The sequence below is a fragment of the Myodes glareolus genome, chromosome 1 (genome assembly GCF_982192425.1).
Source record: "Myodes glareolus chromosome 1, mMyoGla1.1, whole genome shotgun sequence".
Taxonomy (NCBI): Eukaryota; Metazoa; Chordata; class Mammalia; order Rodentia; family Cricetidae; genus Myodes; species Myodes glareolus.
In genome coordinates, this window is record NC_142026.1 from 84,572,561 (window position 1) to 84,588,234 (window position 15,674).

Genomic DNA, 15,674 nt, shown 5'->3' on the forward strand with positions numbered 1-15,674 from the left:
TTCCCTGCAATTTCTTGCCCTTTTCTTTTATAATTGTCGATAACCCACTGACTTTGACGTGTGTCACCCATTTACTCTGGGTGTGGGGCTATCCAGTGCAGATTCGTCAGCCAAGCAAGGGCCACATCAGTAAAGAAAACTAATGTACTCTCACTCATTGTTATACTGGTTGGGATAATACTCTTTACAAGGATACGACAGTGGAGTTTATGAAAATACAATTGTTTTTCAAAATCCTTCAGCTTTCTACTTTGGGCTCTTTCAATCTTAATGTCTAAGAATGCCCAGCAGAGTGTATAATAATGTTTATGAACAGAAACTAGATTTTACTATTCCATAATTTTTTAGATTTAAATTTAAAGGTTATTTTACATACTATTCTAATTCTGAGTTCTCTAACTAAAGAGAATTGTTGACAGGAGTTACACTTTATGCTCTGAAGCTTATACCTTTGTAATTCCACAAAGATCTCTAAAACGCCATCAACAGCTTACTACCTTATCTATACATACTCCAATTTACCTTAACTTTCCTAATAAAAGTTATCTGTAAATAGAGAAAATACCTGAGAATGTAGAAACCACAGTACAATTAAAAGCATACGGCTGCGGAGATGGCTCAGTGAGTTAGGAGTGCATGTTGGGCAAGCATGAGGAACTGATTTCAAATCCCCAGCACCTATGTAAACAGCCAGGCGTGCAGACCTATAACCCTAGTACTTTTTGAGAAGCAGAGAAAGGAGAATCACTTGAGTTTATTAAACACTTAACATTCTCCTCTGACAGTAGCTCAAACACACAGTCAGGTGCCATCATACACAGTTTAGTGCCTCATATATCACTCTCCTACAATGACAAATTCCTTTTTCATTTCATGTCTTATCTTTTTTCAAAGAGATCCAATGCTTGCTAAATGAAAACTTAATAGCCATCTTGGTTCATGCCCATAATGCTGAGCATTTGGCTGAAGCGAAAGGACTCTCATGAGTTCCAAGTCAGACCTGGCCATGTTTAGTGAGTCCCAAACCAGCCGCAATTATAACAACACCCTGTCTTTAAAATAAAAATTAAGAATGGCTTAGCATGGCAAAAGGTGCTTGGGTTCAATTCCCAGTACCACACACACCTGAGTTTTAAAAATAATCTTTGATGTAAATACAGTAAAAGAATAAACATCTTAAAACAATCTTTTAACAATATTCTTATATTCAGACTAGCTATACGAATATTCCAGTTTCACATAATAATATAATATTGTATTAACTATTTTAAATTCATCATTTTGTATGTAACCAGAGGGATTCACTCACAATCACCCACTAAACTATACAAGCACAAAATACTATACAAGCACCAGACAGAAAGAAGTAAAAAGAAATACTCTTTTTGCTTTCACTGAAGTTGAGATAGACTACAAACAGTAAATAAGTAGGCATAAATTACAAAATGCTATGAACGCAATACTATGATACTATAACAGACAATCATTCCAGATCTATTTAAATCGGCCATAACTATGCTTCTAAAAAGCAAGTTAAAGTCAGGTATGTTGGATTTTTTTTTTCTGTCAACTTGACACAAGCTAGAATTCTTGGAGACGAGGAACCCCAAGAAAAATGCCTCCATCAAATATGCTGTAGGAAAGTCTATAGGGCATCTTCTTAAAATAATAATTGATTGGAGAGGCTGAGCTGTTCACTGGAGGCAGTACCACCCTACTGGTCATAGGTGGCATATGAAAGCAGGCTGAGCAAGCCATAAAGAACAAGCCAGTAAGCAGTGCTCTTCCACATTCTCTGCGTCATTCCCTGACCCCAGATTCCTGTCTTGAATTCTTGCTTTGGGTTTCCTTAATGTACTTGTGACCCAGCATATGTAAGCCAAATAAACCCTTTCTTTCCCAAATTGCTTTTGGTCAGTGTTTTATCACAGCAACAAAAAGCACAGTAAGATACCAGGTTTGGCAATACATGTCTATAGCCTAAGCAAGCACAAGGGAGGCAGACAAAAGGATCACAAGGTTGAGCCCAGCTTGGATCACATTCCTAACTCATACAAAAAGGCAGGCTGGAGGGGGAATCAAGTAACAGTTAAAGCAGTGGCATGAAGAAATATACCACACAAAATGTCTAGCAAAAGACAACAGGAAAACATCATGCAGAAAAACACCGTGGACACTTGCTCTTGGAGAACTCGAAGAGAACCAGCATGGCCAAGGCTCACTGGCCAAAAGAATGCAGGTTTTATCTGAAATGCAACAAAGAAGCACTGAGAAGTTCTAACGTGGCAAGAACTTACTCTTCTTTCCTCAAAAAGGTCGCTTTGCTGAGAAAGACATTACTAAAGGGAAATAAAAGTGGAGTCAAGGAGACTAGGTAGACTCCTCGGTACTCTAGGAGAGAGGTAACACCAGTAAAGTAGCGTAAAGAGTCTAGAGATGCAAAACATGCTCTGAGGGCAGACTTTAAAGAGCTTGCTGTTAAGAATAGGTTCCAAGTTCAGAGTCGGAGAGTACTAAGAAATAATGACCCGATTTTTGCGCTGAATAAGTAGGAGAATAAGGGGCACAAGAAAGACATGAAGAAAAAATTAAGATGCTATATGCTGGACATCTGATGATTTTATAATAATGTAATTGGCCTGTGAACAATTAACTTGGGAGCTTCAAAGGAATGTCTAGTCAAAAAATAAACACCCAAGATAAAATATGGGAAAATTTTTATGTGCTGGAGAAATGACTCAGCAGTTAAAAGCCCTGGTTGCTCTTCCAGAAAAACCAGGTTCAATTTCCAGCACCCACAACGATGTCTCACAACAGTCTATAACTCCAGTTCCAGAGGATCTAACACACTCTTGTGGCCTCTAAGGGCACTGCATGTACATGGTATATAGTCAGATATACATACAGTCAAAACACTCATACACATAAAAATAATAAACAAAATGTTCAAAATTTTTAATTTATATATTATATAAGGTGTGTATATATATATATATATGGCATAACATTACTCCAGAAACTCAAGCTAATATCTTTCATAAATTCATATCATCATGGAATTAGCTATCAGTCAGTCAATCAAATCATAAGAATAAGAGACTACTGAACTCAGATATGAACTAGAAAACAAAACTCAAAAAGCTCTTGTATAAAAAAGCCCCTTGAATATAACAGCTTCACTAAGTTTTCCAATTCACATAATTTAAATTAAAAAATCATACACATATAGGTCATATTTACATACTTAGGGGAGAATGTATGTGTCTGTGTGTGTCTGTGTATATGTATATAACAACAATCAAAAAATAAGCCATTAATTTTGAGAGAGGACAAGTAGGGTTGCATGGGAGAGAATGAGTGGTGGAAAAAAAGGAGAGTATAGAAGGAGCCGCAAAGGAGCGAGCTGCTTTCCACCCGGCTCCCGGCTAGCTTACCCCCGAAATAATTACACGGAAATTGTATTCTTTTAAACACTCCTTGGCCCATTAGCTCTAGCCTCTTACTGGCTAACTCTTACATCTTGATTAACCCAATTCTATTAATGTGTGCAGCACCACCTTACAGGGAAGATTCTAACCAAGTCCATCTTGGGCCGGAGCTTCATCGTCTGCCTGTCTCTGCTTCTTTCTCCCAGCATCCTGTTCTGTCTACTCCACCTATCTAAGCTGCTGTCCTATCAAAATCCAAGGCAGTTTCTTTATTAACCAATGAAAGTAACACATAGACAGATGACCCTTCTACATCAGGAGAGAAATGATATGACTACAATTTTAAAAAATACATGAAAGAATCACTACAGTGCTTTGTAAATTGCCTCAAATAAAGAGGGACAAAGAGAAAGCTCAGCAGTTACAAGTGTACTGACTGCTCTTGCAGAGGACCTGAGTGCAGTTTCCAGGAGAGCAGGTCAGTGACAATCGCCTCTAACTCAAGCTCAAGTTTCAGTTTCTATCTGAAACCCTCTTCTGGCCTCCACAGGTACCTATAATACGTATATGTACCCACAATGGACACACACATAATTAAAATTGATAAAAACTAAAATGAATAGATTATCTGTATCAGTCTGATCAAGATAATATCAGAGACACCAATAATAAACAAGAAAAGGCACATCTTTCTGTTAAAAATAAACTTCTGGTAAAATGGTGATAAAGAGATGGTTCAGCATCTAAGCATGCTTGCTGCTCTTGCAAAGGATGCAGGTTCAATTCACAGCATCCATGTGGCAGCTAGTAACCATTTGTGACTTCAGTTCAAGGAGATCAGACACCCTTTTCTAAGCTACACAGACAACAGGCATGCATTTTGTGTACATGCAGGCAAAACATCCATACACACAAAATAAAAATAATTTTTAAATGATATAAAAGAATAGGATATGAAATTTTTAGAGTCGCTATAAAGATCTAAATGAATGATTATTACAATTAACATATATAATCAGCCATCAACACCTATGGGTTCCATATTGACAGACTGAAAACACAGTCTGGCACACAACTGTTATACCTGTACTAAATATGCACATACTTTATCTCTGTACTGAATATGTACATACTTCATTGCTTATCACTACTCAAACAACACAGTATAACTATCTGCACAGTGTTTATAGTAGATGTAAGTAATACAGAGATAATTAAGCTACAGGATGATTACATATAAATACTTTCGGATTTTACATCAGGGACTTTATATTATATTTGGCTACCCATCAGGGAGAAGGTTGTTCTAGAACCAATCCCCAAGGACACCAAGGAACAACCATAGAACTATAGAGCAAAAAGAACCATCACAGTAGTTTTCTGCACTGTTACTAACTGCAAACTACCTTTATGCGACAGATTACAAACATATACAGGTATATGTGAATGGAACAAGTGTGTGTATATAATTACTATATTACTCTTCAGCATTTGTTTTGTATTGTTGATGTTTTGGTCGGCTTTTTCACTGCCCTGATGCTTGGGATGAAAGAACAGTCTTGTGCATGCTAGGCAAGTCCTCTACAAGTCCTTACAAGAGTTAAGAAACAAATGACCAAGTCAAGAAAAATAACCAAGACAGTAGTGAAAATACATAACATATACCAATCATATTCAACAGTTTTTCCCAAAGGAACAGACCTAGGTACTTAATAAGATATGGAATTCACTGGATTACTGTTCTATCCTAAAACTGAAGCATTCAAGTAAATAAAACAACCCCACTGATAAAATAAAAGCACTGGCAATTAATTGAAATGCTGGTCAAAATGGCTCAAATTTATAATCTCAGCATTACAGAAGCTAGGGGAAGAGAACCTAAAGTTGGAGGCCAGTCATCAGCTACATTGTGAGTTCTAAACCCTAGCTTACAGAGTAAGATTTTGTATCTCAAAATAGTAATAATGATATAAATAGAAAATGCTTTCTCTCCTGCAATTAAGTAACAGAATATTTATCATGCTAAATAAAAACAAAGCATTTGTAGGAAAACAAGAGTTTGAGAAAACATACACAAATATTTATGTGTGAAAATATAGTTCAAACATAACATTCTTTAAGGGAAGCATTCTGAAAATACAAAATATCGTACCTGCAAGCAAAGTACAATGGAGTGGCTCCTGATACATTCGGCCTGTTAATATCAGCACCACTGTCTAGCAAGCATTGCACTGTCTGGGAGGAAAAAGGTTAAAAGTAAAGCCACAGAAGTCAAACAAAAGACACAATTATTAGAACTTTAATCCACATAAAGAGAATTCTTCCCACAGTTTGAAGCTTTAAAAAGAAAATGAGTGTACAGACTCATGATGTATGATGGTGAATAAGTCCAACTATAAAAAGCTCAATGGCACTCAAGTACTCCACAGTCTATGCGGAACTGTCAACGTGATACAAAGTGTGCCTGCCTGGGGGCCCTTGATCAGAGGACAGTCAACAGTCACATGACTACTCATGTGACTCGAAATGTGACTAGCGAAACTAAGGAAATGAATTTTTATTTGGAATTATGTAAGGTTGCAAAACTATATATAAGGCTATCAAACTAGGCACCTTTAAATACCTAAATTTTAAAACTAAACTTTTTACCTCTTGGGGGAAAATGCACACAGAGCTGTAATTCTCCCAAAGCCAGAGTATAACTGTTGTACAACATGTTAAAAGCTAAGAAGCCCTTTTAAAATCAACAAAAGTCCATGCTGGCTCAAATTCTCTGAAACTCAATCATATGTACCCTCTCCCCTATAGCCATCTGACTCCTACCAAGAGAAAGTGAGTTCACATAAAATCGTAAAAATACACATCTGAGATTCAGGACAGAACAAAGCCCACCTGAAAAACCTCAAAAATAATGTTTTCTAGTTTTATTCCTATGGTCCTCATTTGAGTTTCTCCTAGAAAAACAAAACGAAGAAAGCATATAAAAACATTAAAAAGAAAACAGCTTCGGAATTAAAAATTTTCAGTATTACTTCTAGACTGACCAGACATGTTGGTGCTCTAAACCCTAGTCCTATATCAATAACAAAATCAGAGTGTACACCCACACAAGAGGAAAAAGGGGACAAGAGCACACTGAGCAAGTCAGTCAGTTCTCCTCTGAGAGCATTTCACAATGCCAGGAGATACTTTGATTTTCACGATTAGGAAGAGAGGATGCTACTGGTTAGCTAGTCAGCAATCGGGAACATAGAAAAACATTCCATCATGTGCTGGACAGCACTCATCAATAAAAAAAATTGATTCCAAAATATGGACAGTGTCACTAAACATCTTGGTATACAGCTAAACCAGGCAGTAATAAATTCATTCCACATACAATGTTCCCAGTCAATGTTCTTTAGTGTCTTACCATTAAAGATGAATGGACAGACAATATTTAAAATACAGTTAAAGCAAACATCTAACCTGGGGATAAAAATCAAATCAAAGCAAAACTCAGAAAAAAATATAGCCAATAAAGGGAACCACAAAAAAAAATTTAAAAAGTTAACTGAGCAGAATGGTACATGCCTATAACCTCAACTCTCAGGAGGCTAACAGGAGAATCTCAAGATGGGGCTGGCCTGGGACACAAAGCACGATGGAGGTCAGCCTGAACTACACAGTAAAACCCTATCTGAAAAGAACAGGAAGAATGGAAGGAGAGAGGGAAGGGAGGAGGGGAAAGAAGATAAACTCTAAAAAGGAAGAAACGGGTATTTTAACCATAGAACAAGTGTAGGAACCTGGGGGGGGGATATTTAGAAAATAAGAAAATGTACAATTTTACAGAAGAAATAACAATCCAACTAACGTTCAGAAAGATGATGTTTGGGACATCAACAGGAAAAAGGAAATAAACAGAAAACAAGATGAGAAAACTGGTGAATTGATACAAAGACTAGAAAGGAGTAGTATTACACAGACATCCAGTGTGGAGCCCACATAGCCAGAGCTAAACAGGATCAAGTACCCAGTCTAAACAAAGCAATGCTGATGTGGAATGTCTAGTAAAAAGCTTGTAAAATCTCAGCAATAACCTGAAATCTGACTAATACTAAATTTCATAATTGTAACATTGTAATTTAAACAATTTTTCAAGCCTTCAAGGCTTTTAAATTATTTCAAAGGTATAAATCTCTAGTCATATATTATTACTCAAATATATGGTCAAAATGTACTTATCTATAAAAATTTTTATACCTAAAATACTTCCTCCTCAAAGGAATTATAAATTAGAACCTTTGCTCCCCTCCCCCTCAAAAAAGGAATTAAAAAAGCAGATAATATAGAAATGAAAATCAAAGAAATTGACCACAAAGGCATTAAAAATGATCTAGATTAGGAGAAAAGAGAACTGGAAGGTCATCTAACAAACCTGTAGACGACAGCATGGCATTACAAGGTGATGTGAGGGGGAACCACTGATCCACACAAAGAAAACTGAGAAACTGGGGCTCTGAGGGTTCAGCAGGCAGAAGTGTGCGTTGTTCAAGCCCGACAACCCGAGACCAGGACCTACTGGGGACTAGAGATAAAGGACTCCACAATCTTTTCTTTGGACTTCCACATGCACATCCACAACACATGATATAACACACACAGAACACACACAGTCAATGACTAACTTCAAGAGTGTTGACTACTCAATCCAGTGAGATGCCTTTATCAAACCCTCCCCTTAGAGTTCAGTAAAAGATGTAAAAAGACTGTAAGTGCCAAAGTGATGGAAAAAAAACAAGGAAACAGAGCCTTCCTGATACAACAGGACTGGTGCACATAATAAACTCATAGACTGGCAGCATTACAGGGGCCTGCACAGGTTCAAACCAGATGTGGTCCCAGCAATGAGAGGGGGAACAGATGTAAGCTCCTATCCCTAGCCCAAAAGGTAGCTCTTATTGATAACTGCTTGCCAAAGAAAATTTAGTGTTCTCCAAAGAAGGCTCACTGGGGATATTAAGCACTTAAGGCCCCATGCCTAGTAGGAGATGGCCAACAAAGAAAGAACTCATGGTATTTTTATAGACTTTTAATCTCACATTTCTTTTGGGGGACATTTTTGTCTGAGTTTTTGCTTATATTTTACAGTTTCCAATTTTGTGTTTTTATGGATTTTGCTTGTGTGGATATATATATATATATATATATGTTTATGTTTCTTATATTTCTATTGTTATTCTTCACTTGTTTTGCTTATTTCCTAAAATGAAAGAATATGGAGTCAGGTAGGTGGGAAGTTGGAAGGGTCTGGGAGAAGCTAAAGGAGGGAAACCCTGATCAGAATATATTATATGAAAACACACTTCAATAAAATATATGAATAGATAGATAGATAGATATAGATATATTTAAAGTGTTTACAACTTGACTCATCAGCAAAAAAATTACTTAACATTTATAAATTAACATTGCCTAAATAAAATGTGTAAATCCATAAAGAAACAATTCACAAGTATCAAAAAAATACAAGAGTCAAAAACTGAAAAACAGTCATAGCAAATTATTATTTGGAGACATGCACCAAAGAGAAGCTTAAAACTTGAATTTTACCTCTTCAGATGACCTTGGTTTAAAAGAAAGATGATTTAACGAACAACCACATTTTCTTTAAGTCTTTGAAGAAAGAAACTGAGGAGGATACCAGAAAATGGAAAGATCTCCCTTGCTCTTGGATTGGGAGGATCAACATAGTAAAAATGGCAATTTTACCAAAAGCAATCTATAGATTCAATGTAATCCCCATCAAAATCCCATCAAACTTCTTCACAGACCTTGAGAGAACAGTAATCAAGTTTATATGGAAAAACAAAAAACCCAGGATAGCCAAAACAATCTTATATAGTAAAGGAACTTCTGGAGGCATTACCATCCCTGACTTCAAACTCTATTATAGAGCTACAGTATTGAAAACAGCTTGGTATTGGCATAAGAACAGAGAAGTCGACCTTTGGAATCGAATAGAAGACCCAGATATTAACCCACAAACCTAGGAACACCTGATTTTCGACAAGGGAGCTAAAGGTATACAATGGAAGAAGGAAAGCATCTTTAACAAATGGTGCTGGCATAACTGGATGTCAACCTGTAGAAGAATGAAAGTAGATCCATATGTATCACCATGCACAAAACTCAAGTCCAAATGGATTAAAGACATCAACATTAATCTGACCACTTTGAACCTGATAGAAGAGAAAGTGGGAAGTAGTCTACAATACATAGGCACAAGAGACCACTTCCTAAGTAGAACCCCAGCAGCACAGGCAGTAAGATAATCGATGAATAAATGGGACCTCCTGAAACTGAGAAGCTTCTGTAAAGCAAAGGACACTGTCAGTAAGACAAAAAGGCTACCTTCTGACTGGGAGATCTTCACCAACCCCTCATCAGACAAAGGTCTGATCTCCAAAATATACAAAGAACTCAAGAAACTAGACACTAAAACTCTAATTAACCCAATTAAAAAATGGGGTACTGATCTGAACAGAGAATTCACAACAGATGAACTTCGAATGGCCAAAAGACACTTAAGGTCATGCTCTACATCCTTAGCGATCAGGGAAATGCAAATCAAAACAACTATGAGATACCATCTTACACCTGTTAGAATAGCTAAAGTCAAAAACACCAATGATAGCCTATGCTGGAGAGGATGTGGAGGGAGGGGAACACTCATCCATTGTTGGTGGGAATGCAAACTTGTGCAGCCACTGTGGAAATCAGTGTGGCGGTTTCTCAGGAAACTGGGAGTCAACCTCCCTCAGGACCCAGCAATTCCACTCTTGGGAATATACCCAAGAGATGTCCTATCATACTACAAAAGCATTTGTTCAACTATGTTCATAGCAGCACTATTTGTAATAGCCAGAACCTGGAAACAGCCTAGGTGCCCCTCAATAGAAGAGTGGTTAATAAAGGTGTGGAACATATACACATTAGAGTTCTACTCAGCGGTAAAAAAAACAATGACATCTTGAATTTTGCATGCAAATGGATGGAAATTGAAAACGCTTTACTGAGTGAGGTAACCCAGACCCAAAAAGAGGAATATGGTATGTACTCACTCATAAGTGGATTCTAGCCATAAACATCTTTGAGTCTATAATTAGTGATCCTAGAGAAGCTAAATAAGAAGGTGAACCTGAAGAAAATCATATAGTTATCCTCCTAGATATTGGAAGTAGACAAGATTGCCAGGCAAACTTGGGTGCACAGGGGGTGGAGGGGTGGAAGTAAGGGGAGAGGGCTAGAGAGAAGAGAGAGGGGGAGAACTGGGGATAGCTTGGAGGAATGGGATGGGGGAGGGAGGAAGGATGGTTATGGGAGCAGGGAGGTATACATCTCAACTAAGGGAGCCATTTTAGAGTTTGCATGAGACTTGATTCTGGAGGGGTTCCCAGGCCCAAGGAGAGATCCCCAGATTGTTCCCTGGACAGCAGAGGAGAGGGTCCCGAACTGGCCTTGGTCCATAACCATACTGATGAAGATTTTGCATGTCACCATAGAACCTTCATCTGGCGATGGATGGAGATAGAGACAGAGACACACATTGGAACACTGGACTTAACTCCCTAGGTCCAAAGGAGAAACAGAAGGAGGGAGAACGTGAGCAAGGAAGGCAGGATCAGAGGGAACCCTCATCCAACGATGGATGGAGATAGAGACAGAGACCCACATTGGAGCACTGGACTGAGCCCCCAAGGTCCAAATGAGGAGCAGAAGGAGGGAGATCATGAAAAAGGATGTCAGGACCGCGAGGAGTGCGTTCACCCACTGATACAAGGGGACTGATCTAATAAGAGCTCATCAAGGCCAGTTGGACTGTGACTGAACGAGCATGTGATCAAACCGGGTTCTCTGAATGTGGCTGACATGAGGGCTGACTGAGAAGCCATTGACAATGGCACTGGGTCTTGTTTCATCTGCATGTGCTGGCTTTTTGGGATCCTAGTCTGTTTGGATGCTCACGTTCCTAGACCTGGAGGGAGGGCTGAGGACCCTGAACTTCCCACAGGGCAGGAAACCCTGACTGCTCTTAGGACTGGAGAGGGAGTGGGGGGAATGGGAGGGTATTGGGAGGAGGGGAGAAAGTGGAAATTTTTATAAATAAATAAATAAGTAAAAAAAAAAGATTTTGGTAAAAGACTTAAAATAGAGTAGTCATATATTAGTGCCTGAATTTACTTAGATCCCAACATGAATTCTAAAATCTAAATAGTGGAGCTCACTTGTAGTTTGTTGTTGTTGTTCAGCAAGCAAACATAAATTAAGGGAAAACGAGAATGCCTGGTCATAAGAGGGGCTCAAGGGAGGAATGCTTTTGGAAGAGGGACTGCTTTGTTTTGCTTTAGATGTGCCCTAGGTTCAATTCTCAGCAGCAAACACAAAAGAATGAAATATGGTATTTCCTGTTTTATATTTAGACAAGCAGGACTGGGGAGATGGTTCAGTGGGTAAAAGTGTTTGCTGTAGCCCTTCCTTTTCCTCTTCCAGGGACAGTGCTTAGAGGCACTCAGAATGGTCCAGCTTTTGACATACCATCTTAGGATTTCCTACAACACAGCCTCTAACAAAACAAGGCTTTCTCAAACCCCTGGCAACAGGATTGTTTACCTTTATACCAAAAAGGCTGGGAAAGCACCTAAATCAGCATGCAGTGTATGCCCAGGCCAACTTCGAGGGGTTCGTGCTGTGAGACCGAGAGTCCTCATGAGATTGTCTAAGACAAAGAAGCATGTCAGCCGGGCCTATGCTCATGTGTGCCAAGTGTGTCCGTGACAGGATCAAGCGGGCTCTCCTTATTGGGGAGCAGAAACTTGTTGTGAAAGTGTTGAAGGCCCAAGTACATAAAAATAAATATGCAGCTTTTTAAAAAAAAAGTGCTTGCTGTAAAATCAAGATGACATGAGCTCAAATCCCCAGCACTCACATAAAAGCAGGCCATGGCCATATATGCTAGTCCATTCAGGAAGACTCACCTTGAATATTCAAGACACCATTTCATGGGCTGGGCCCTGAACTGTTGAAGAGTGAGGAAAGTTGGCTGAGTAACAAGCAAGCTGAACTGGTGCACTTCCCTCAGCTCTTGACAGCGGAAACAGTGTGAGCAGATGTCTCTGGCTCCTGCTGCTATGACCTCCCTGAAGTAATGAGGATAGCCTGGACTCACAGGCTGAATGAACCACTTGTTCCCTTCAGCTGCTTTTGTTCAGGACGTATCATCTCAGTCATGTAAGTTAAAAAAGAGCATACTGATGCACTAATCCTCCCCAGTGTCTATAAAGCAGTCAACTAGTGCTAAACAGTCACTTATTTGGTTTTTAAATGGTTCTTAAACAATATACTTTTTACAGTGCTTCTGCATTTTCATTTATACTGTAGAGCTTACAGGATAAATTTATCCATAGACTAGCATATCCTTAAGTGGTTAAATTAACTTCAGAGGAAAAAAAGCAAGACTTATAACACAAATTGTCAATGTTCCTGTCATATCTTCGTATAATCTACAGACATTAAAAGTTTATTCCTTTCTTATGTACTTGTCATATCCTTGTGTTTTATCAATGTCTTGTTGAAGGTAGTAGCAACCGCTTATTCCAGCTTTTTTCTTTTCCACCAGGGTACATATTTTCCTTCCTTATTTAACAAAATTACACCAATCAATATTCTCAGTATGGACTGGAGAGATGGCTCAATGGTTACGAACATTTACTGCTCTTTCAAAGGACCTAAATTCACTTTGCAGCACCCGCACCAAGCAGCTATGCAACTATTAAAGGAGATAAGTTTTAAGCATTCACTTGTAAGTAAATGTTGCCTACAGAAAAATAGGGGAAAACTCTTCATTCTAACAGTAAGAAAAAAATTATTGATAAGAATCTGAATGCAATAAAATTCTTTACTAATTCCTATAGCATTAAAGTGATTTAAAGGTCATCAACTACTAATCTTTTTTACTGTTTGCTGATCTCTTTTATGAAAGCTCTAAAACAAAAATGGAAATGACAGCTAAAACTCAAACAACTCTTAATTCCATACCATAATAGAAACAACAGCAAGAAAGTAACAGCTAATCACAGGATTTCTTCAACCCTCTTCTGGAGCAAGTGTAAAGAAAGGGATCTAAGAAGTACTCATCACAAGAGAGGCACTTCATAACTCTCCCATCACCTTACTGTTGAACCGTGATGGGGAAGTGAGCCGTCCAGAAGCCCTTTTCATGCCTAATTAACAAACAAGTCCCTCCCAGATAATCCAGTGACAACAAAGAGTCAATGATAAAGCAAAAGCATTAACTGCAACAGCAAACTCTTATCTTCCTAACAAAATATTCTCATGATCTACAAGTGAAATATCAAGAAAAATAAAACCTACAAAAAATTAGAGCTAATTGCTGTCCAGCCTTACCAACATACCAGAAAATACTAAAAGTTAACACGTTTCCAACTATGTAAATATGCTAGTGCATACGTAACAGACAAGACTCAGGTGGAGCATTTACTTAATCAGTACATCAGAGGTCTTGAAACAATGCTACTTAGAAATTTTCAGTCAACAAGGCACAACATAACTGACAAATATCAAAAATAAATTTCTGATTTGGTTCTTTGAACCTCTAAATATTTTCAAAAACTAAGATTTTTAAGCAGATAAAATAAATTAGACATATGCATCTGTAGAAATAGAGATACCACTGCCAGTTAATGGTGGCAAGTGCCTTTAATCCTAGGACTGAGGAGGCAGAAGGAGGCAGATCTCTGAATTCAAGGTCAGTGATCTACACAGTGGGTTCCAGGACAGTGAGCTCTGAAGATCAGAAAAGCAAAACAGACAAGCCACTAGAGAACTCTTACCTCTATGAAATATTCAGACTGAAAGAGAGCGAGTTCCTATTTCATCCTGCCTTATATTTCTCTCTAGTGCTGGGATTAAAAGTATGCATCACCACCACCAGCAGTAAGCTTCTAAAGCTAACTAATGTGGAGACTGGGATTAAAGGTGTGTGCCACCACTGCGTGGCCTGCATGGCTGACTAGTGTAGCTGTTTTGAGTTCTAATCTTCAGGCAAGCTTTACTCTATTAAAATACAAATGAAATATCACTACATTTTCCCATTTTTGTCTAAAATAAAAAAGGCTATAACTAATATAAGAAAAACTATATATAGTAAGTACAATAACTATATACAATATATATAGGCAATAAATACATCAATAATATCTAGTCCATTTGCATTTGACAAATTCAGAGAAAATACTCCCTTATCTATCCTTGGACTTGGTGAGTCCAAAGTCTTGTACCTAATTCACTCTCTATCATAACTGTTTTCTGCTTCAGGTAAACAGGGAAAACTATAACTATCTAGTCTTCAACTCCCTCAGAGACCCAAGAATGAAATAATATTAACTGAGTAAGCAGGAAATGCAAGCAAACAACTTTCAAAAAATATAAGAAATGATAGAACAGCTAGTTCTCTGGACAGTCACCCATGGTTCCTCAGCAACATTAGGGCATACATCTTCAGTCTACAGGCCTAGCATATCTGACAGACATTTCTATGAGGCAGGATATGCTGAAGGACTGTCCCTCCTTATCTTGGCAATGTTTGGCAGTCACTTTCTTTTGTGTCCTGCTTGTCCAATTAGGATAGCATACTCTCAGTAGTCGAGACAGGAGCATTTTCTTGCCCAGTGGCTTACTTTTGCCACAAAAAAAGTAAACACTATGTGAAGTTTCTTTAATGACCATTTTCTTCTCTGAAGTAGATTGGTGCTACCAGGAGAGACATGTCTCACTGTTCAAAAGGGAAAAAAAAGAACCCATGCTATGCTATTAAAATATCTTAATAAATGCTGTCTTCTGTAGAAGATAACCTGTCTAAAACAGATCTTTGTTTGACCTTGAAAACCTACCTAATATAACAAGTTTAATTATAATAAGTGATTAAAATCTGCATTTTCCTTATTATCCTAAACAGTAGGTAATATAACTAACTTTCAAGGACTGGAAATTTGCATTACATTGTTAAATAGCTTGTAGAGTACAATACTTTGAACAAGAGTAGAAATATATGTACAGTATGCTCTAAAAACATTAACCTCAAATTTGAATCAACATACAAAATTTGTATACAATATAGAAAAGTTCAATGCAATGTAAAACATTGGAAACTATTAGTTGTTTTTAAAAAGCAGACTCTAAAAT

General features: G+C 37.9%; 1 protein-coding gene and 1 pseudogene across 2 annotated transcripts in view; one reads left to right on the plus strand and one right to left on the minus strand.

Annotated features, from left to right (window-relative positions):
* Nucleotides 1-15,674, minus strand: part of Hace1 (HECT domain and ankyrin repeat containing E3 ubiquitin protein ligase 1) — a 112,808-nt gene that overhangs the window by 65,089 nt on the left and 32,045 nt on the right. For both annotated transcript variants that reach the window (XM_085691084.2, XM_085691078.2), the window contains one exon: nt 5,581-5,663. In XM_085691084.2, the coding sequence (XP_085547210.2) occupies nt 5,581-5,663 (83 nt within the window). The remainder of the gene's footprint in view (nt 1-5,580; nt 5,664-15,674) is intronic.
* On the plus strand, nt 11,988-12,342 carry LOC125409852 (large ribosomal subunit protein eL34 pseudogene; annotated as a pseudogene).